General features: G+C 46.2%; 1 protein-coding gene and 1 pseudogene across 2 annotated transcripts; one reads left to right on the plus strand and one right to left on the minus strand.

The window, feature by feature from the left end:
• The first annotated feature begins 16392 nt into the window (after nt 1-16392).
• Nucleotides 16393-17339, plus strand: LOC123056177 (uncharacterized; annotated as a pseudogene).
• Nucleotides 17340-18008: 669 nt separating this feature from the next.
• Nucleotides 18009-22299, minus strand: LOC123055377 (uncharacterized). 2 transcript variants are annotated; one of them, XM_044479373.1, is made up of 3 exons: nt 22005-22299; nt 21501-21885; nt 18009-20767 (listed from the first exon to the last, which is right to left on the minus strand). In XM_044479373.1, the coding sequence occupies exon 3, from the start codon at nt 20756-20758 to the stop codon at nt 18161-18163; it is 2598 nt and encodes an 865-aa protein (XP_044335308.1). In that variant the 5' UTR covers nt 20759-20767; nt 21501-21885; nt 22005-22299; the 3' UTR covers nt 18009-18160. The 2 variants fall into 2 exon arrangements, with proteins under 2 accessions (XP_044335308.1, XP_044335307.1); XM_044479372.1 differs by having other exon boundaries at nt 18009-21885.
• Nucleotides 22300-24222: the final 1923 nt, after the last annotated feature.

A 24222-nucleotide genomic window follows, 5' to 3' on the forward strand; every position in this document is an offset into this window, starting at 1 on the left:
TCCCCTGCGACAGATATTTGGGGACGGAGGGAGTATATTATTAGCACATGTAGAAAATGCTGTACTACTATATTTCAGAATAGTTTTTATCCAAGACGAAGGGAACACAGTTTGCTGTTTTATATAGCACCGAAATTGCAGCTAATGTAGATCTTAACTATGCAAAAGAGATTCACCTCAACGGCAGAAGACACGAGGGAGGTTTATTGCAGAACAGTAGCACGACTACCGAGAAGATAAACTAGTTAACCAAAATGGAACGACACATGAATGAATGGTGGCCTGAAGTACAGGAAGTCGTGCTTTGTATGCTTTCTTATTTTGCTTTTGCTGCTGCAGAGCCTTGGAAAGCCAAAACTCATTCTGCTCCAAGCAAGGCCTAGTTTTTAGTTATGCCACTGGTTGTGTCTCACTACACAGTTTTACCTCTAGGAATTTCAACTGCTCAAAAATGCCATCACTTTGTTAGATGCATGCTAAAAAATGCCACCGGACACCATTACTGTCAGCTCAAATCTCATTTGCCATATTATAATGACCAAAATACTTATAGACAAACATGTCAGCTCTCTCTCTCACTAGTAGAAAAAGGGCCTATTGTCCCGGTTGGTAAGGGCCTTTTGTCCCGGTTTTTGAACCGGGATTAAAGGGTCGTTACTAATGCCCTAACCCTTTAGTCCCGGTTCTTACACGAACCGGGACAGATGGGCCTCCACGTGGCCGGTGCGGCGAGCCCAGGCAGGAGGGCCTTTGGTCCCGGTTGGTGGCACTAACCGGGACCAATAGGCATCCACGCGTAAGCATTTCAGTGGCTGGGGTTTTTGTTTTTTTTGAAAGGGGGGGGGGGTTGGGGGTTTTGGGGGGTTAATTTAGGTGTTTCATATATTGTGCTAGCTAATTAATAGAGAGAAGTGTCCTCTCTTATCTCCGTGCTTGGTCGACGCTACGTACTATATACGTATGGAGAGGACTAGACACGCTAGCTAGTAATCAAATGAAGGAAACAGAAGATCGTCATGAACATATGCATACAGAGAGAAGTGATATCGACCACCTCTCCTTCTCCGAGAGATTGGTCGAACAACAAGTTCTCGTATATCTATCCGACACTACCGGCTACATATATACAATAATTATCTCTTACAATATAATCTCCTAATTAAATTGTAAGAACACAGGGTCCACATAGTATTCTCCGTTTTCAGCGATCACGTGGTCAAGGAAGAATGCCGCCAATTCCTCTTGAATTGCTCGCATACGATCTGGTGCTAGGAGTTCATCCCGCTTCCGAAACATATATATATGAATAAATGAAACTCAACACAAATGATGGTAATAAAAAAATTGTGAATATTATTGCTTACGCACTTCATATTGTTCGTCAGAGTAGCCCCGCTCACAGGTCGTGTAGCGGATGGACTCGCAAACGTAGTATCCACAGTAATTATTCCCGGGTTCCTGCCACAACCACTTTACAAGAAATAGAGGTCAATCAAACTGATAAGCAAGCATGCTAAATGGTATTGATGAAACTAGCGCTTGAATCACTAGGAGATGCGCGGAACATGCTACTATAGTACTTACTTTCGGGTGTTTAAATTGCAGCTTCTTCGGCAGTCCCGGAGCTTTTTTGGTGAATTTTCTCCAAACCCTGCCAGACAAAGAAAACAATTACTTGATATCAGGAAATGAACAAAGTTGCTGATATGGTGGATAATGATCGATTTAACTTACTTCTCGAGCATTTGAGTCATGTCCGCATAGTCCTGGGGATCTTTTCGTCTCGAGTCTAAGACGGTTACTACTCCCTGCTCAAGCTTAATCTCTAGGAGAATATAGTGGAAGCTGCGCACGCATGCATAAGTCATCAATTACATTACTATAACCTGGACTAATAAGGGAAACCGAATATGCACAAGACAGTAACACTCACTTGAAGTTGTAAGGAAAGAGTATTATATCTTTGTTTTCATTTATTACCAACGATCGTAGCAAGTTGGCCTCGGTATTTTCGGCATGATATTTAACCTCAGTTGCATCTATGAGATTTGTGTTAATGAACCCAATATCACCGATTTGTCTTTTCTTCAATTCGGCGATCTTCAATCTGCATAATATAGTGAGGATAATTATAAATACATGCAATGAAAGAGCTGACCTATATAGAGAGACTTAATGACAGAAGTAGTACTACTTACAGACAGTAGCAAGTGACCGTTGATTTATCGAGGGCCTTTTGATTGAAAAACTGGAAGAACTCCTCAAATGGAACATTCAACAGTTCAATTCCAACGAGGTCATGCTCCGGTTTAACTCTCAGCGTCAAAGTATCCCTCCCCCCAGACTCTCTGCAGGTTTTCATGTACCAATCATGTAATCTTCGCATCATCGTTGTTAGAGATCTTTCATCTTTGACGAGAGGCTTCCCGTAATGGTATTTGTGTTCGTCCACCTCCAAGATATCATAATGTACATCGTCGGGCAGGTAATCTCCAAGATTGCTATAACCGGGCACCATCCTCGGATCATTAGCGACGATGTCGCTAGACACCTTGAGCGGGGGGCACGATTGGTTCGCTTGTTCGCCGAGCTGGGCAATTTTTTCCCAGCTCGTCGTTCTTTTAACCTTTGATCACTGACAGTACTTCCCGACCGCTCCGCTTCGGCAAATGTCTTTGCAATAATGCGCTCATAGTTGCCTTTCGGCGGAGACTTTGGTGGTTTTGTCAGGGCAGCCAGAGTGCGCTTCGCTTTCACCGGATCTACCTTCTCCTCCGGAGGTGGATGTTTATTTGCTTTCACCCCTTCAAAGAAGTTTTTCACTTCGGCTCGCACGATCTTCCTGGTTTCCTCCTTAGTCCTCTCGTATGGTAACTTCTCTGGAGTCTTCAGAGAAGGACCGAATCTGTATTGCCTCCCGCCTCTGGCTGTACTGCTAGACGCCGGCAGAGCAGACGGAGCGGCTGCGGCTGTCTTCTTTCCTTGCTTACGAGGCGGAGGAGAAGGACTACGACGCGCCGGAGCAGCCGGAGCGGCGGCGGGTCTCTTCCGCCCTTGCTGACGAGGCGGAGAAGGAGGAGGCTGGCTGCTCTGGCGCGCCGGCGCAGGCGGAGAAGGAGGCGGAGTGCCGCCACGCGCCGGAGAAGGAGGCTGAGTGCCCTGATCACTCGCCGGAGGAGGAGGCGGAGTGCCGCCACGCCGGAGAAGGAGGCTGAGTGCCCTGATCACTCGCCGGAGGAGGAGGCGGAGTGCCCTTACTCGCCGGAGGCGTCCAGTTCGGAAGGTTGATGAGCTCCTTCCGCCATAGGCATGGAGTCTTCAGAGCAGAACCCAGCCGAGTCTCCCCTTCACCGGTAGGGTGGTCAAGCCGGAGGTCCTCAAATCCCTCCGTTATTTCATCCACCATCACCCTAGCATATCCTTCTGGAATCGGCCGGCAGTGGTAGGTTGCGCCGGGTTCAGGAGGTAAAACAGAGCCAACAGCCGCCTTGACTTTGAAGTTCTGCCATTGCGTCATAAGGTGGCAATGTTGAGACTCCGTGATAGCATCCACGGGGTAGCTAGCAGGAGCCGTCAAGACATGCTCCGTCTGAAGCAGCTCGGTGGAAGCCACGCTGCTTCTCCGCTGAGATGGCGGGGTAGCTTCGGGGGTAGTTTCGGCATGTCGATTGGCGTCTCGTTCCTCTAGCGCTTGAACCCTTTCGTGCAGCTTCTGAATTTGGGTCTGCTCCACTTTTTTCCTCCTCTCCTGGCTTTTGTAACCGCCTGCGTCCGGAAAACCAGCCTTCCACGGAACGGAGCCTGGCGTGCCTCGTGTCCGTCCAGGGTGCTCAGGATTCCCGAGGGCCATTGTGAGCTCGTCGTTCTCTCTGTCTGGAATGAACGTCCCTTGCTGCGCTGCATCGATATAGTGCTGAAGCCTCTTGACTGGTATTCTCATTTGCTCGTCCGTCCAAACGCACCTCCCTGATACAGGGTCCAATTTTCCGCCAGCCCCGAAGAACCAAGTCCGGCAACGGTCTGGCCAGTTCATTGTCTCTGGTTCGATCCCTTTATCAAGCAGATCATTCTCAGCCTTGGCCCACTTAGGCCGGGCTTTGAGGTAGCCACCTGACCCCGTGCGATGGTGAAGCTTCTTCTTCGCAGCATTCTTCTTGTTTGTCGCTGACATCTTCTTACTCTTTTCTGATGTCTTGTGGGCCACAAATGCGGGCCAGTGATCTCTGATCTTCTCATACCGGCCGATGAATTCTGGTGTCTCTTCTTTGTCGACAAACGTTTTCAGCTCATTCTTCCACCTCCTGAATAGGTCTGCCATCTTCTTAAGAGCATGAGACTTGATTAATTGCTCTTTAACTGGCTTCTCCGGATCCTCCTCTGGCGGTAGGGTGAAATTTGCCTTCAGCTCAGTCCAAAGATCATCTTTCTGCATATCATTGACATAAGACACCTCAGGGTCTTCCTTCTTAGGCTTATACCATTGGTGGATGCTGATCGGGATCTTGTCCCTAACAAGAACCCCGCACTGAGCAGCAAATGCTTCCTTTGTCCGGATGGGTTCAATCGGTTGGCCGTCGCGCGCGATTGCTGTGATCTCAAACCTTTCATCCGAGCGCAACTTTCTCTTCGGGCCTCGTCTCTTTACCGAAGTTGTGCTCGATCCGGAGGGCTAGAAAAAAGAAGAAAGACGAGAGTTAATTAATATGTGTACATACCAAAACAATGAATGCATCAATTAGCTAGTCAGCACAGGCTTAACTAATATATTTACCTGGCCGGACTCTGTTCGGTCACCGGAGCCGTCACCACGGGCTCCTTCTTGCACCAGCATTGGGTCACCGGAGCCATCATAATCATGTCTTTCCTCCTCCACTCTTCGATCACCGTAGCCTGCTTCTTCACCCTGTTCTTCCAGACCATCATTGTCGTTAAGATACGACAAGATATCACCTCCGGCTAAGATTATGTCCCCCAACACCTCTTCTGCTTCCTCGTCTCGTCCGTGCTCCATTGTTTCTGCAAATATTACAACATGGCAATTATTACACAAACATGACAGCAGGTGGATATATTAGTGCAAACGTAGACCTAGCTTATTCCGGGTTTGGGGTGGCCTCGGCAACGCTTCAAGGGTAGGGGCGCGGCGGGAGGGGGTAGGAGACCGACATCAGTTTTTTTCTAGGGTTTGGGTGTCCTCGAGAGTTTTGGTCGAGCGAGAGGGCCGGGGGGTGCTCCCGTGGTATAAGTTATCACGGTCGAAGTTATCCGGGAGGGGATTATATCGACAACGACGACATACATACATGGGAAAATAATGTTATCGGGGAGGGGGTAGGTCGAACCCCCCCTCGTGTTGAAGTTATCGGGACACGGGGTATATCGACAACGACATATCTGATAAAAAATAAGAAGACGAAGAAGAAATAAAAAGAGGAGAAGATAGAAGAAAAAAAAGAAGAAATAAAAAGAGGAGAAGAAAAAAGGAATAGAGGAGAAGATCGAAGAAAAAAAGAAGAAGAAAAAGAGGAGAAGAAGAAAGGAATAGAGGAGGAGAAGAAAAAATAGAATCTATTTTTTCTTCTCCTCCTCTATTCCTTTCTTCTTCTCCTCTTCTTTTTCTTCTTTTTTCCTCTTCTTTTTTATTTCTCCTCTTCTTCCTCTCCTCTTCTTCTCCTTTCTTCCTCTTCTTATTTTCGTTTTTCCTCTCCTTCTTTTTCTTCTTCTTCCTTTCCTAGCTAGATATATAAAACTTTTCTAAAAATGTAACTTTTGCATATATAAAACTTTTCCATGGATCATCATTTCTCATATATATCCATCTATAGCCACATACATATATAAATGGAAAAAAATGCTATGAACAAAAATACATATATACTTGGTAAATATTCTATGAACATCGTTTCTCATATATATCAATGCATACATCCATGGATCATCATTGCTCATATATCCATAGTCATATATAAAAACTTTCTGTATATGAACAAAAAACATTTTTTGACATATTTAGCACATTCTAAATTTTCCTAACTCTTTTACAACCACAAAAATTACTCCAACTTCATGACAGTACCCACACTCCATTTCACCAAAAACCTTCTGATCCATAGTTCAAAATTTTCAAATTTCATTCAAATGAAATTTGAACCAGATTCAAATTCCTTGCTGAAAACCTATTCTAAACCAATCCAAAAATTCTGAAATTTTGCCATCACCTTTGTCTTGCATCAGTACCTCACCACAAAAAATATCATAAATTCTAAAAATGCCCAAAGCCATCTAGCATTTGATCAAACACCCTCTATATGCACTGTTCATATCTGTAAAAAAATTCAGAAATTTCAGAAAATTGGACGGCGTCTTGCTGCTGCTCCACTCCTTCTCCTCTCCTTCTGCTCTTCAATGCGTCGGGGCCGGCGGCGACCATGGAGCAGGGGCAGAGAGCAAGGGGCACTCGGGGCGCAAGAGCGGCGCTCGATCGGGACCATGGGAAAGGGGGGCTCACTTCGAGGGGGGCGGCGATGGCAGGAGTCCGGCGACGAGGACGGCGGGCTCGGGGCGGCACGCGGTGACGGGGACGGCGGTCTCGGGACGGCAGGCGGCGACAGGGACGAGGAGGGGTGGGCTCGGGGAGGCACCGGCGACGGGACGACGAGGACGGCGGGCTCAGGGATGCCGGCGACGAGGACGGCGCGGGCTCGGGGAGGCGACGGCGTTGGCGGCGGCGTAGACGGCGAGGTGGAGCAGCCTGACGGCGGGGGGGGGGGGAGGCAACTGGCGATGAAAACTGAAATTTTTCACAAGTGTTTGTTATATAGTCCAAGCATTAGTCTCGGTTGGTGCCACCAACCGGGACTAATGCCCCCTTTAGTCCCGGTTGGTGCCACCAACCGGGACCAAAGGCCTCTTTTCAGCAGCCCAAAGGGCGGGAAGCGGCGGCCTTTGGTCCCGGTTGGTGGCACCAACCGGGACTAAAGGGGGGGCATTGGTCCCGGTTGGTGCCACGAACCGGGACCAAAGGGTGGCATTGGTCCCGGTTCGTGCCACCAACCGGGACCAATGGCCTTGCACAGCGGCGTGGTGGTGGGAGTTTAGTCCCACCTCGCTAGCTGAGAGAGAGCCGCACCTGTTTATAAGGTGCGGTGCGCCTGAGCTGTCGAGCTCCTCTCTAAAGCAGGCTTACGGGCCTAACCTCTCTGTACATGCCTGTGGGCCTACTGGGCCTTCTGCGGGCCTGAATCCTGGCCCATGGATGGGTTTCTAGTCGTATTCAGGCCGTGGTGGCCCAGTAGGTGGCATAATTTTTATTTTTTGCCTGTTTTTTTGTTTTCTTTTTGCTTTATTTATTTTGTTTTGTTTCTACTTACAACAAAAAACTTATTTATTTTATTTTATTTTGTTTCTAATTACTTATTTATTTTACTTTATGATAATTCTTTTTGCTATTAAAGTTTCTAACAAAAAAAGTTCTTTATGAAAATTATTTTTGCTTTCAATGATTTTGAACAGAAAATACTTCGATAATTTTAGTTGCATCAATTTTATATAATTTTAGTTTCAATAATACTAGAGGTTGCTTATAATGTTTTGAACAGAAAATACTTTGATAATTTTAGTTTCATAAATTTTATTTATGTTATTAAAGTTTATTTTATTTTGTTTCTACTTATATATTTTATTAAAGTTTATATTATTTTGTTTCTAATTACTTATTTATTTTATTTGTTATTTTTCATGCATTTACTGATTATTTTGAGCTATAAGACCCTAAAATTGAAAAGCATTTCAAATGAACTCTGAAAAGGTTGAAAGTTGGCATGGTATCATCATTTCATCCACATAGCATGTGCAAGAAAGTTGAGAGGGTTACGGCAAAAACTGGATGCACTTCGTGTACAAAACGGACAATCTCTTTCGAAGTATCAGGATTTCATACGGAAACTCGTCTGTTACAAAGGGATTTCATTTTTTAAAACTTATTTGAACTCCTGACTTTTTGTGTGTTCAAAATGCACCATTCAAAGCCACATCATCAATTTTCAACCCTTTCTGACTTCATTTGTTATTTTTCATGCATTTACTAATTATTTTGAGCTATAAGACCCTAAAATTGAAAAGCATTTCAAATGAACTCTGAAAAGGTTGAAAGTTGGCATGGTATCATCATTTCATCCACATAGCATGTGCAAGAAAGTTGAGAGGGTTACGGCAAAAACTAGATGCACTTCGTGTACAAAACGGACAATGGTATCATACTCGTCTGTTACAAAGTTGGCATGGTATCATCATAATAGTTGCGGGAGAAAGTCTTCACTTTTTCTTCGCTTGTGTCATTTGCTTATTGCGCCGTAACCATGGATAATCTTCATCGTTTATCAGGATGCTTGGGTCAGCCTTGACTTTGAAGGGAGGAATTTCATGAAACTTTTCATAATCTTCAGACATGTCTGTCTTGCCCTCCACTCCCACAATGTCCCTTTTTCCTGAAAGAACTATGTGGCGCTTTGGCTCATCGTATGATGTATTCGCTTCCTTATCTTTTCTTTTTCTCGGTCTGGTAGACATGTCCTTCACATAGATAACCTGTGCCACATCATTGGCTAGGACGAACGGTTCGTCAGTGTACCCAAGATTGTTCAGATCCACTGTTGTCATTCCGTACTGTGGGTCTACCTGTACCCCGCCTCCTGACAGATTGACCCATTTGCACTTAAACAAAGGGACCTTAAAATCATGTCCGTAGTCAAGTTCCCATATGTCCATTATGTAACCATAATATGTGTCCTTTCCCCTCTCGGTTGCTGCATCAAAGCGGACACCGCTGTTTTGGTTGGTGCTCTTTTGATCTTGGGCGATCGTGTAAAATGTATTCCCATTTATCTCGTATCCTTTGTAAGTCAATACAGTCGAAGATGGTCCCCTGGACAACGAGTACAACTCATCACAAACAGTGGTGTCACCTCTGAGACGTGTTTCCAACCAACTGCTGAAAGTCCTGATGTGTTCACATGTAATCCAGTCGTCACACTGCTCCGGGTGTTTGGAGCGCAGACTGTTCTTGTGTTCATCGACATACGGGGTCACCAAGGTAGAGTTCTGTAGAACTGTGTAGTGTGCTTGAGACCAAGAATGCCCGTCCCTGCATATTATTGAGTCCGCTCCTAGCGTGCCTTTTCCAGTCAGTCTCCCCTCATACCGCGATTTAGGGAGACCTATCTTCTTAAGGCCAGGAATGAAGTCAACACAAAACCCAATGACATCCTCTGTTTGATGGCCCATGGAGATGCTTCCTTCTGGCCTAGCGCGGTTACGGACATATTTCTTTAGGACTCCCATGAACCTCTCAAAGGGGAACATATTGTGTAGAAATACGGGCCCCAGAATGACAATCTCGTCGACTAGATGAACTAGGACGTGCGTCATGATATTGAAGAAGGATGGTGGGAACACCAGCTCGAAACTGACAAGACATTGCGCCACATCACTCCTTAGCCTTGGTATGATTTCTGGATCGATCACCTTCTGAGAGATTGCATTGAGGAATGCACATAGCTTCACAATGGCTAATCGGACGTTTTCCGGTAGAAGCCCCCTCAATGCAACCGGAAGCAGTTGCGTCATAATCACGTGGCAGTCATGAGACTTTAGGTTCTGGAACTTTTTCTCTGGCATATTTATTATTCCCTTTATATTCGACGAGAAGCCAGTCGGGACCTTCATACTGAGCAGGCATTCAAAGAAGATTTCTTTCTCTTCTTTCGTAAGAGCGTAGCTGGCAGGACCTTCATACTGCTTCGGAGGCATGCCGTCTTTTTCGTGCAAACGTTGCAGGTCCTCCCGTGCCTCAGGTGTATCTTTTGTCTTCCCATACACGCCCAAGAAGCCTAGCAGGTTCACGCAAAGGTTCTTCGTCACGTGCATCACGTCGATTGAAGAGCGGACCTCTAGGTCTTTCCAGTAGGGTAGGTCCCAAAATATAGATTTCTTCTTCCACATGGGTGCGTGTCCCTCAGCGTCATTCGGAACAGCTAGTCCGCCGGGACCCTTTCCAAAGATTACGTGTAAATCATTGACCATAGCAAGTACGTGATCACCGGTACGCATGGCGGGCTTCTTCCGGTGATCTGCCTCGCCTTTGAAATGCTTGCCTTTCTTTCGACATTGATGGTTGGTCGGAAGAAATCGACGATGGCCCAGGTACACATTCTTCCTGCATTTGTCCAGGTATATACTTTCAGTGTCATCTAAACAGTGCGTGCATGCGTGGTATCCCTTGTTTGTCTGTCCTGAAAGGTTACTGAGAGCGGGCCAATCGTTGATGGTTACAAACAGCAACGCGTGCAGGTTAAATTCCTCCTGTTTGTGCTCATCCCACGTACGTACACCGTTTCCATTCCACAGCTGTAAAAGTTCTTCAACTAATGGCCTTAGGTACACATCAATGTCGTTGCCGGGTTGCTTAGGGCCTTGGATGAGAACTGGCATCATAATGAACTTCCGCTTCATGCACATCCAAGGAGGAAGGTTATACATACATAGAGTCACGGGCCAGGTGCTGTGATTGCTGCTCTGCTCCCCGAAAGGATTAATGCCATCCGCGCTTAAACCAAACCATACGTTCCTTGGGTCAGCTGCAAACTCAGCCCAGTACTTTCTCTCGATTTTTCTCCACTGCGACCCGTCAGCGGGTGCTCTCAACTTCCCGTCTTTCTTACGGTCCTCACTGTGCCATCGCATCAACTTGGCATGCTCTTCGTTTCTGAACAGACGTTTCAACCGTGGTATTATAGGAGCATACCACATCACCTTCGCAGGAACCCTCTTCCTGGGGGGCTCGCCGTCAACATCACCAGGGTCATCTCGTCTGATCTTATACCGCAATGCACCGCATACCGGGCATGCGTTCAGATCCTTGTACGCACCGCGGTAGAGGATGCAGTCATTAGGGCATGCATGTATCTTCTGCACCTCCAATCCTAGAGGGCATACGACCTTCTTTGCTGCGTATGTACTGTCGGGCAATTCGTTATCCTTTGGAAGCTTCTTCTTCAATATTTTCAATAGCTTCTCAAATCCTTTGTCAGGCACAACATTCTCTGCCTTCCACTGCAGCAATTCCAGTACGGTACCGAGCTTTGTGTTGCCATCTTCGCAATTGGGGTACAACCCTTTTTTGTGATCCTCTAACATGCGATCGAACTTCAGCTTCTCCTTTTGACTTTCGCATTGCGTCCTTGCATCGACAATGACCCGGCGGAGATCATCATCATCGGGCACTGGTTCCTCTTGATCTTCAGCAGCTTCCCCCGTTGCAGCATCATTGGGCACATCGTCTGGTTCCTCTTGATCTTCAGCAGCTTCCCCTGTTGCAGCATCACCGTATTCAGGGGGCACATAGTTGTCATCGTCCTCTTCTTCTTCGCCGTCTTCCATCATAACCCCTATTTCTCCGTGCCTCGTCCAAACATTATAGTGTGGCATGAAACCCTTGTAAAGCAGGTGGGTGTGAAGGATTTTCCGGTCAGAGTAAGACTTCGTATTCCCACATGTAGGGCATGGACAACACATAAAACCATTCTGCTTGTTTGCCTCAGCCACTTCGAGAAAATCATGCACGCCCTTAATGTACTCGGAGGTGTGTCTGTCACCGTACATCCATTGCCGGTTCATCTGCGTGCATTATATATAATTAAGTGTGTCAAAAACCATTACAGAACATCATGAATAGATAATTAAGTGACCAAATTAATAGAAGTTCATCATCACATTAAAACCAAAGTACATACATAGTTCTCATCTAACAACATATAGCTCTCCAGAGCATCTAATTAATTAAACCATACATTGAAACTATGTAAAACATTTCAATGCGAAAACAAATGCGATCATAATCGCAACCAAGGTAACAATTGATCCAACGGCATAATGATACCAAGCCTCGGTATGAATGGCATATTTTCTAATCTTTCTAATCTTCAAGCGCATTGCATCCATCTTGATCTTATGATCATCGACGACATCCACAACATGCAACTCCAATATCATCTTCTCCTCCTCAATTTTTTTTATTTTTTCCTTCAAGAATTTGTTTTCTTCTTCAACTAAATTTAACCTCTCAACAATAGGGTCAGTTGGAATTTCCGGTTCACATACCTCCTAGATAAATAAAATCAATGTCACGTTGGTCGGCATAATTTTCATAAACAATAAATGAACCAATAGTTATAAAGATAATATATACCACATCCGAATCATAGACAGGACAAGGGCAGACGGGGGCGGATACCAAAACCATCGCACTATATAATAGCAAGCAATAAAATAGTAAGAAAATTAGACAAGTATCTATCTAAAGTAAGAATTTTTTTCTTTCAGAAAGAAGATAAGAACAAGAGGCTCACCACGGCGGTGTCGGCGACGAGACCGGCGCGGGCGGTCGACGGCGGTGAAGACGGGAATGGGACGTGACGGGCCGCTAAACCTAGACAAATCTCGAGGAAAATGGAGCTTTGAGGTCGAGCTTCGAGAGGAGAAAGCTTAACTAGTGTGGCTCGGGCATTTCATCGAACACCTCATGTGCATAGGAGGTGAGCTAGAGCACCACAAAGCCCTCCCCTCGCTGGCCAGAGAAAAATAGAGCACTGGAGTGCTCTGCTCGCGGGCGAGGGGTATATATAGGCACCTCATTGGTTCCGGTTCGTGGCATGAACCAGTACTAAATCCGGGCCTTCTGTCCCGGTTCATGCCAAGAACTGGAACCAATGGTTGTGGGCCAGGAGCGAGGCCCATTAGTCCCGGATCGTGCCTCGAACCGGGACAAATGGTTTCATACGAACCGGGACCAATGCCCACGAGGCCCCGGCCGGCCCCCTGGGCTCACGAACCGGGACGAATGCCCCCATGGGTCCCGGTTCGTGACTGAACCGGGACTAATGGGCTTGCCATGCCCGAACGAAAGCCCTGTTTTCTACTAGTGTCTCTATCTCACTAGTATAAAATGTGGGCTCACTTGATCCCAATAGCGTTCTTATTTGCCTAAAAAATTATTCGCTTGCTTAATCCTGACAAGTGGGCTCCACACATATCGGCCTGTTTGGATACTCTAACTCAGTTAGAGGTTAGAGTTAGATTCTAACCTAAACCAACCCTGAACTAACTCTAATCAAAGTGGTGTTTGGATGGCAGGGTTAGATTGACAATAAATGCTCTGCCGGATTTGGCGGAGCGAGCCCTGGCCGAGGCAGACAGGGACGCGCCCGGCAAGGAGCCGAGCTGGCCTCTCGCGCAGCCCGCCGACCGAATCCGTCGTCCCTGCGCAAGGAGTTGCGCTGACCGAGGCCGACGGGGACGGGCCGCGTGCAAGGAGCCGTGACTGCTTACCGGCGCGCGGACGGGCCGCGGGAGACGAGGGGGTATGCTGCGGGGAGAGTGAGAGAAAAAGGTGTTTTTCTAATGGTTCCAAGGAGAACTAACCCAAATAAGCACCTCTTGGGTGGGTTAGATTTTTTTGGGTGGGTTAGATGCATCTAACCCAAACTAACCCTCCCATTTGGATATTTTTGGGTTAGTTGAGTCCAAACTAACCCAAACTAACTCTAATTCATGGAACCAAACAAGGCCATCATTGTGAGATAGAGAGAGCTGGCATGTAAGGTTTGAAGCACTGGTTCAAGACTGAAAAAGCAAAGGATCCGTACGTGTAAGGAATTTCTTATCATGATTTGTGCAGCGGACAAAAGAGCAGGTCGAGCTCCTTCCTCGGGCTTTGGGGGCATCTTGTAGCTTTTCCTGCCAAACAAAGCAAGAAAGCAGAGCCACCTTCTGCTCTACTACACTACACAGTGGCATCCTTCCAAACGCCATCGAGTCTAATTAATTTCTGTCAATGTTATTTCATCATCTGAGCTAACCTCACATGCCACTTTGGCCTTGGCTTCAACTATATCCTCACTTGTGATGTACCACCTGAAGCAACAAGACAGGCCGTAAGATTTTCTTTTATGGAACGCAAAGAAAATGGAGACTGACGTGACAGCGAATTCTTGGAATTTGCAACACAGGCATTCAACATGATCTTGTGTAGCATCACCGACACCGTACAAGTAAATTCAAATTGCAGTCAGTATCTAACCATATAGTACTTGGTATTACAGCCTACCAGTTAGTGATCAGCCAATGTTTGTCTGAGGTGACTTTTCAAGATTTTCAATCAGAGCAAGTGTGGATGAGAGTGGGGAAAAGGAATAAGGACGCAGGGAAACGCTTACGAATCGGTGGGAAATGGTGTAAATCGGCGATGTGGGCCTAGAAGAGCTTCAGTAGCATCGATCTCGCCCCCAACTGAAGCAGCCGGCATCTGTTTCCGCTCCGCCGCGCGTCCGGCTTCCGATCAGATGATACTTGGGCATGCATTACTCCAACATTCCAGGATGCTCCCAGGAAGCTTCAGTCCTGCCAAAATCTTCAGTTCAATTGGAGTACATATATGTCATGTAAGCATATAACCAAAGCCACCACAACTAATTGCCTGATCTCCAGTCTTCGACGTTTCGACAGACAATGCATGAATAGCTTGAAACTTCTCGGATCTCTTTCTGAAACAACATGATCTGTAAGTCTGTAACCGGAGAGAGAACGACACCGGGACATGAAGGACTTTGTGAGTGCAGCTTAAACGGGCGCCTCGAACTCGCCACATACTAGCTCGTGTGCTGCTTCAAGAATCTCTTCCTTTCTCAAGCTCAGAAAAACGGCGACGGCGAGCACGCCTCTCCTGTCCTGTCTCCACAGGCATGGCAAGCTAGCAAAGATTTCTGACATGATGAACAGCAATGATATGAATGGTATCATTTCTCTTCAGAAAGACAGGCATTTGTCAAGAATTTGATGCCATTTATCTTGGTCACTATAGAACTGGAGGACCAGAGGGGGACAACTGTGGATTAGCATTAAGGGCCTGTTTCCATGCAGCCAAGTGACAATGTTTCTGACAGCTCCATGTTCTTCAGCTTAATTCATGGTAGGGTTCACAACGCATTTCCTTCCCTGCATATCGTCGTCATACACAAGGGTAGGCATCAGTTTTGTGCTAATCTCATGTCAATGAACAACAGAAACCATCTGCATTTTACTTACAAAACATATACATCACTAGTTTATCAGACTCGGAACATCTGTGTTTTGCTTTGTTCAAAGCAGAGCATGATATATATATATAACTAGGAAGAGTAAAACTCATGCATACACCTGAAGAGCCCCAGCAGCAGGCAATTTATGCCGGCCATGGAGAATCGACGCGACTGGCTTCTCTTTCAGATTCTTTGAAGTGAAAGCCCTGATGCTCACCCAAGATGGTTTCAAAAAATGTTTTCAGGATTCATGAGAACATGCAGAACTTCCTTTTGTCCTTTTTGTCTGAAAGAACATGCTTGTGATCCATGGACTTGTGCCATATGCTTGACACCACAAGTCCATGCTATGACCCATGAAAATTCGACACAGCACCGCTATTAAACATCACACTATCATTTTGCTATGTAATGTAATCACATCTAATCAGAGATTTATATAGTTGAGCTGTAGGCCGTAGCATCGGTCTATCTAAAATATATCATATCCTCCATACGTAGTTATGTAAGATGTGCGGACAAGGCAATCCAATAGCAGGCCATACACAATCTACAGCAGCACGCCAAATGCAAAATGTGCATCGATGTTTTCTGAGAACACCATACTCTTTTTCTTGACGGTGTATGACGAAATGTGCATCTATGGTACAACGATTAGTTACATACATCAAATCCAATGTTTATGGGTGCACCTAGTTAGTACTACCCTGCTTAGCTGAAACTTTAATTTTCTAGATGTGCTTAGGTGAAACTTTAGGAGTGATGAGACTGGTGAAAGTGAGCCTGGCCATGGCATGCATGATGCATGATGTGTGCTTTAATTATTCCTGCTGCTTTTCATGATGGTGGTCTGCTCTCTAATCACTGTGCAAAGTGTCCCTGCAGCAGTCATCTAGCTAGGATTATCTTATGCATTAACCCACTGTAGAGTGTTAGACCCACTACTCGCATGAGAAGACTGCTTTGTTGTTCCTGTCACCATGACATGGCCTGTGCACAATTTTTTTTTTCTTCCAAGTACAATTTGACCAGCCACATGACCAGATCAGTTAGAAGATTGTTAGGCTTATCTTATGCATTAATCCACTGTAGACACACATTAGAAGATTGTTCCTGTCATCATCACATCACATGAGTGACATGACCAGTGCTTAACAGTTTATTTTCAAAGTACAATTTCAGCAGATTATATAATGTAATTATGTTTTTTACACTTCATTGTAATTATATCTTACATAACTGATTGGTTAGTGGAGCTGATATGCGATTTTTATTTTATTTTTGGACAGTGTCTGAGCTGGGGCCGGAGGACACGAGCCGGAACATCATCGAGATAATCTTCCAGTCGAGCTGGCTCAAGAAGCAGACCCCGGTGTGCGCCGTGGACCGCATCCTCAAGGTGCACAACGCGCCGGCCACCCTCGCCCGCTTCGAGGCCTACCGCGACGCCGTCAAGGCCAAGGCGCGCGGTGGACGCCCCGGCGCCGGCCGCTGCACCGCCGACGGCAACGAGCTGCTCCGCTTCCACTGCGCCGCGCTCGCATGCTCCATCGTCGCGGGGGGCGCCACCCGCCTCTGCGACGGCGCAGGCAGCTCCTCCTGCGCCGCGTGCGGCATCGTCCGGGACGGGTTCAAGTTCAGGGCGCCCGGGGTCTGCACCATGGCCACCAGCGGCCGCGCGCACGATGACGCCGTGGTGGGGAGGAGGGGGAGGGCGGCGGAGGAGAACGGCGCAGGGCCATGCTCGTGTGCCGGGTCATCGCCGGGCGGGTGAAGCGTGCGGCGGCGCCATGCACGGGGGAGACGGCGGACAAGGAGGAGGTGGAAGCGTCGCCGTAGGCGGAGGCGGAGGAGGAAGCGGAAGCCGAGGAGGAGTACGACTCGGTGGCGGGGACGGCGGGGGTTTACTCGAGCCTGGACGAGCTGGAGGTGTTCAACCCCACCGCCATCCTCCCTTGCTTCGTCGTCGTCTACAAAGCTTGACTCATCACCTCGGCGACCACTCCCGCTAATCAATTCCTTTCATGTAGACTTAATTAGTTTCCAGTTAGCGGCAGTGATGTTAGTATCTTAATTAGTTTGTATGATCAGCAGCACTAGTGCCAACTCATCTTTGTATGATCAGTGGCATGACTGATTCATGAGATGATACTTGAGCATGCATTACTTGAGCATTCATGCTGACAAATTTCAGTATGTGTTTGGTCTGAGCCCCAACTAGTCCATCCAAAAATTTTTTTTTGGCTGCCAGTGTTACCAAATAATTAATTAGCCTAAATGAGGGCGGAGACAAATTATTGGCAGGATAGGTGATAGCCAGCGCACCAACGGTTATCTGTTGTAGACGAAGATCTACATAAAATTCATTGAATATCATTGCCGGAGCTGTTCTTCTTGTTTCTCCAATAGCTTTTCGGGTCTGTCTAGGACACATCTAGATGTGACATAACATCTAAATTGATGTTCACTCTGTTTGTGGTTTATTTATTTTTTTGTCCTAGCTTTTTTAGGTTTCTTGTTGCTGCATTATATTTGTGGGAGCTTCGATGACATCCTTAAAAAATATCTAGATGTGAATTAGACAAACTGTAGCTTTTAAACCGACCGGCTAGCCTCTCGATTCAGATTTTTACCCGTCAGACCGCCGGTCTACTGGTACATTAGCTCGTTTTTACTACTCACTAATGGAGGATAAAAAGAGATCAAATACGTCCAATTTCTTAAACCAGATAACAAAGTAGCTTGCTTGGGTGGGATGGCTATTGGGCCAGGCGATTACGGTAGTGACCAAGGATGGAATCCATATCCGTGCAGAATAATTTCTACTATAATTTACGTGAGCATGACTCAGTCGAAGATGGCCTGGTTTTTACCCCCAGTTGGCAAATAAACCGCCACACATCATCTTAATTAATGAAAAAAAAACCCACATACAAGTCCACATAACTGCTATACATAACCTATACTAATATTTATCCTAAGCAACGCACGGGAAATTTACCTAGTTAAGGTAAAACAAATTAGTAGAATCAAATTGCTGTTGTGCTAGTCCCGGCAACCTCACACATTATTGGGGGAGGCCGGTCGATGGGGGGGGGCCTGGCCCCTCTTGATGGTCTAAAAAATTGGGGGAACGACCACTCTTTATACTTGTATAGGATATACGGAAGGACCGGAAGTAGTACACACACGTAGAATATCACACAAAAGCAACCGTCCTTATGCTCCTCCTCAACATGGAATGGTGGCCTGAAGAACTCCCACACGCCATTCTTAAACCAATCCTCGTCACAGTACCGGCGATTGAACATGGCAGTGGACAGAAGCCAGACGACGGTAATGAACTCACCACCACTGTTGAGCTGCTTGGCGTGGGAATCCCTAGTGCAGCGGTGGGCCGCATAGCACATCATCTCCACCCACACCCCAAGTAGCACCCGCCGCACCTCCTGCTTGCCCCGCGCCTTCTCTGCCTCTAGCAGCCAAACAGCAAGCTCCGCTCCATGGACCAAGGAAGGTGGAGGTCCGAGATGCACTCTTCTGTCCAGCTCCTCCAGTTTTTTCATTGTTCTCTTCAGCTCCTCTAGGTCCACGTCCAGGTTCTCATTCCTTCTACCGTCAACTTCAGCCCTCCTCTTGTCCAGCTCCTCCCTTCTTCTGTTCAGCTCCTCTAGATCATCCAGCATCGTCCCTCTAGCAAGAGTTGGAGGCTGCTTGCTTCTTCTGTCCAGCTCCTCCCTTCTTTTGTCTAGCTTCTCACTTCTTCTGTCTAGCGCCTCCAACTTATCCCTTCTAGTGCCCACCTCTAAGCTTAAATCGTCCAGCTCCTCCCATCTCCTGTTCAGCTCCGCTGAACTTCTATCCAGGGCCTCCATTGCAACATACAGTTCCGCTCTATTGTACCTTTTAGTGCCCAGATCATTCCTTTTTCTGACCAGATGCTCTCTTATCACGTCCAGGTCCTCCCTTATTATGTCGAGCTTCCCCCTTACTCCGTGTAGCTCATCCCCGTCCCTTCTTGTGTCCAAATCCCACATTCTTCTTCTTCTGTCCAGCTCCCTCCTTCTGCTGAGGTGTTCCATGTCAGAAAAATGTAGCCCCACGTATGCTGCTTCAGTATAGGCATACAATCCCGGGCGAACAGGGCTAGGAAGCATGTATGGACGTTCAGCAAGGAGGAAAATCATGTAGTTAGACACTGCCCTGACTGCCTCCATAACATCATCTCGCTCTTCCACATTAGAGGACTGTGAGAAGAACATTTTGGTGGCAAAGTACCAGGAAAGGATTTTGTCATCAAAATCAATGCCAGCGTGCGAGGTGGGATCCTTGAAAATTCCGTGCCATGGATTCAGCACGCACTGACCACTGTAACTCCTCATGATATCCTCTTTGCCTTCACATGCCTCCACCATTCTTCGTACCTCTTCCAACACCAGCTTCTTAGTATCATCTGAAATGACAGGTAAGGACTGGCCTAGCTTCTTCCACAAACCTTTGCATCTCAAGCTCTGCACACAGCCTCCACTGCCATGGGACGAGTTCAGCAACTCAGGGTGTCCAATGGAACCTGACCATCTTCTATTCCTTTCCGCAGCCTTGACACGCCGCCGCACAGATACGATTATTCTGTGAAGCCAGTGCCATCTTCCAGCATGCAACAATGTGCATGTCCATGTTGATCCCATTGCCTTCAACAATGCTGTCATCTCTAGGAGGACAGCCCCAGCTATTAAGATGTATGTGACAATGACATCACCTCTGTTGAAGTCATTTTTGCCAATGCTTGATTGAAATAGGAAGGAAGTGGTGATGCTGGCAACTAATGAAATGGCACGGATGGAGCATCCAGACCATGTGAAGACCACCACTGCCTTGGTATATAGGAAATCATACATCAAGGATAGCTGCTTCTCAACCAATTCAAACATTTGGCCCTTGTTATCGAATAGCTCTACAGCTTTACTCTGGAATTGGGATGGCCAGAACTTATAGTCCACAAATTGAGCCATGCAAATGGGGAGCAGGTCATGAGCTCCCTGAAGAACCTCTTCATGATCCAACCTCTCCCCTTGGCCCCACTGTGCACGCTGTTCTCGTTTAGCCTCACTTAACTTCCTGCTGTCGAGGAAACTAATCATGTTCTCCAGGCTGGACGACTTGAGCGCCCATACTCTCTCCCCATACTTGAGAACACCGGCGACAAATATCAGCGTCGCGGCTGTGACCAAGGTCCAGCTGCCAGCGACATACTTGTAGAGGACATAAGCCACTCCCACTGTCTGAACAACAAAAGAGAGCAGGTGGCGCAGCCAGAGCTGGCTGTCTTCTATGGAGTAGGCGGTGATGTTGTCCTGGCCACCGAGGTGCACCAGCAAGAATGGCGCCCAGAACGCCATGAGTTGTTGGTGCCCGTGGGACTTTCCATAGAAGGACATGTGGCCGAGGATGTATATCGCTATGGAGTCTGCCAGCAGGTATGCTAGCCAGAGGAGGGTCCTTGGGATGATGGAGATGTTCCGTCGTCGCATCCTGGCGAACATGAGCAGGAACACTTGCAGCATGAAGCTAGCAAGCACTAGGATTTGGACCTCCCAATCGTTCCATAGGCGCACCACTCCGGCCATCAGTGACCACTGAATGCACACAAGAATCATCATATTACAAACAAATTAGAGTACAAACGTATATTTCCTTCAAAAGAAGTACACACGCAACCATGAAGACAATATTACAGCCAACATGACAGTCGAATTGAACTAGTAAATTGCCCATATACTTAACCAACCTAATGACCATTCAACGTAATCTGCACTATTTCAATCTCGACCTGCAAAACAAACCGTCTAGACAATTTCTTATTGATATTTTAAATCTCTATTTAAGGTAGGTGAGAATGACGACAACATCAGAGAGCTCCATATAACCTACCACATATTTCTTAGGAACAATAGAACTAATCATGTGAATCACTTGTGCTCGACTGATGTGTTAAGCTAGTAATTCTCCTACAACGCTTCAACCAAATATTTCGGCCCTGTTGGGCAATCCACCGACTCCCGGAATCTGCAGAGCAAGGAAACTGCAGCTCCGCCCGCTCCGGGAGCGGGGTTGTGGAGCGGCGCGACTCCGAACAGGGCGTTCATGTTGATAAGGGCCCTACTTGTAATACATCTTCTCAAGAAGATATGAGGCATTTCCCTTATGCTGTACAATTCTATATTATTTGCAGATGCAGAAAATACTCCACTACTTTAATTCAGCATATTTTTGATCCAAAACAAAGGGAACATGTGCAGTTTGCTGTTTTGTAGAGCACCTAATTTACAATTAATGTAGATCCTAAATAAACATGTAAGAGAGGTTCACCTCAATGGCAGAAGAAGACACAAGGGAGGCTTATTGCAGAAGAGCAGCAGGACTCCCAATCCTAACTAGCTCGCTAAGTATCCATCAGAGAAATTGATCACCTGTGGTTGTGGTTGAGCAGCAACTTGATCACTTGTGCCCCCCAGGACCATTATATCAGAGGCTGCTGAAGAATCGTCATTCTTGCCGAGCCCATTACCGTATTGTAAGCTCTTCCTCTTTGAAGGGAAAAAGGCACTGGCCGGCCTCGCTTTACCGGTGATTAGTTGAGTAATCGCTAGATTACCTGCCAAGGAAAGTACTAAAGCTCTACGAGAAAATAAACTAGTCGTTTGCTTCTGCCGCTGCAGAACCAGAATCTGGGGAAGACAAGAACCCGTCCGTCCTGCTCGAAGCAAGGCATAATTTTTAGCTTGGAGCACGAAAGGTATATCATTAATTCCCCTAATAAGAAAAAACTAAGAAGCAGGGTCTAATTAGCAGTTGGCAGGACCCAGCTTATACCTTGCGGACTCGTCTGCTCCGGCCACCGGTGGAGATGTGGACGCGGTGAGCTCCATCGGCTGACAAAGCTGGATTCAGGAGCTTCATCGGCTCCCCTCCGATTCGCCGGCAAAGGAGGATCCGGTCGTGCGCCATTTGGGGGCCAGCGCGATAAGGGGGAGAGGCGCGCGAGCGGGGTCGGTGGAGACCACATGGGGGACGGCGCACGGCGCTGGTAGAAGCGGCGGCGGCGGCGTTACTGCGGTGCGCTGGGGGAGGGGAAACCGGGAAAGGCGGAAGCGGTGCTCTGTTTGGGCAAGCCAAGAGCCGCTGGCCGCTGGATGGCACATGTAGGATGTGCATATATTTTGTCGTTTAGAACTCAAATCCTGTATATTTTGGAACTTCACAGAAATTTCTTTCATATGTAACGAGATATTCCGCTTCATGTAAAAATATTTACCATGACATTAAATTTTATAAAATTATATATCAAAATCTAGAATATGAGTCAATGCCATCAAATTCGTCATGGCACTTTTCACAAAAAAAAAAATCATCATGACATATATTTTTGTACGATGCATATTTGGTGATGTAGATATACACAATTTTGTTTATAAACTTGGTCGAAGTTTGTGAAGTTGAATGCATACTACCAAGGCAATCCTGTGGCTATGAAGAAGGGTCTGCAACTTGCAGATTCTCTGGGTATTCATAAACAGCTGGTTCACACAGATTGTGCAGAATTGGTCAAGGAGATTAATCAAGGAGCAGTTAATTCAGTAGCGGCCCCTATTCTTAATCATTGCTTTGAGATTTGTAATAATTTTGGCCATGTTAGTTTTGAGCATTGTGCGCTTGATTCGAATCGCGTGGCTCATGAGCTGGCTAGAAGGGCTAGGGTTGATCCTCCGGGTGTGTGGACGGACAATCCTCCCTCTTTTATCCGTAGCCTTATTTTGGATGATTTGTCGTTATTTGAGATGAAATAAAACTAGCCATGATGGCATTTCCTCAAAAAAAAGGCAATCCTCGGTATTGTTTCACCAAAGAAATTAAGCCTATTCATATCACTATGATTTTTTATAAAGATTATTACATATCACAGTAATTGCCTGTGTGGATGCTCGACATGGCGATTCTTGTTTGAGCGGCAATGGTTGTTGCAGCCAGGTTTTATGGAGAGGTTTCGCCATGTTTGGGTGTCGGGCAGAGGGCGTCCGCCACATCCTACAGTCCACTTTGTGATTGAATGGATGTGTTAGTGATAGGAAGCAAACGTTGGCAGTATGGTAATCGTGATTTTGTTATATGATTCTATGACTTTACGATTCAAACAAACACCTCTGACTCTATGATTTTAGTTCATAGAATCTACGTTTCTACGATTTGGATAGTTAAGATTTTATGATTTGCGATCCTACCATTGGAGCTCCGATTCCAATTCTAAATAACGATTCTGGCAACCTTGGTTGGCAGTGACCTTAAAGTGAGAAAGGAAAAAACTTTTAACGGAGGTGGGGACACTAAATCACTTGTATTAAAATTTTAAGTCGGTCATTTCAAAAAATGGATTCCCCTCATTTAAAGAAAACCGAGTCGCTCATCTCAAAGAACTGATTTTACTGCATTAAAAAAAACTGATCTCACTCATTCAAAACATTTGGGTTCACTTATCTAAAGAAACTGATTTCACTTCAATCAAAAACAATAATTCACTCATTTAAAAAACCAAGTTCACTCATATATATATAACTGATTTCACTTAATTCAAAAACAATAATTTCACTCATTTAGAAAAAATGATTCCACTCATTTCAATTAATTAAAAAAGATTGAAATACTGAAATTTAGACTAATTTGAAAGGTATCCGAGATTCATCTTGTTCTGAAGGTCTCGTCGCCAGGAATTCAAATAGATAAAACATTTCAAAAAATGGAATTTCAGTTTCAAATATATGAATGTTCTAAAATATCAATAGGAAATTAAAGTGTATGGACTTTGCGTGGGGATAGACCTTTGCGAGGAAGAAGACCACTTGGGTATATGTGCTCCGTGAGCACTTGTGCGCGCCCTCATCTCATGCACCAAACGCGCATACACATGTGTACGTACAGAAAATCCATGCCATTGTTTGATCCAATGCATTGCTTGATGAGTTGCAGTCATGTCCCTTTTGTAGAAAAAACACTGGTGTCCATTGGAAAAACCTTGTGTTCAGGGTTGAGACACATC

This window comes from Triticum aestivum, chromosome 2D (genome assembly GCF_018294505.1).
Source record: "Triticum aestivum cultivar Chinese Spring chromosome 2D, IWGSC CS RefSeq v2.1, whole genome shotgun sequence".
In the NCBI taxonomy this organism is placed as follows: Eukaryota; Viridiplantae; Streptophyta; class Magnoliopsida; order Poales; family Poaceae; genus Triticum; species Triticum aestivum.

Coding starts and splice junctions, on each gene's coding strand:
- LOC123055377 (XM_044479372.1), bottom strand. CDS start 20,791: ATGATGATTCTTGTGTGCATTCAGTGGTCACTGATGGCCGGAGTGGTG.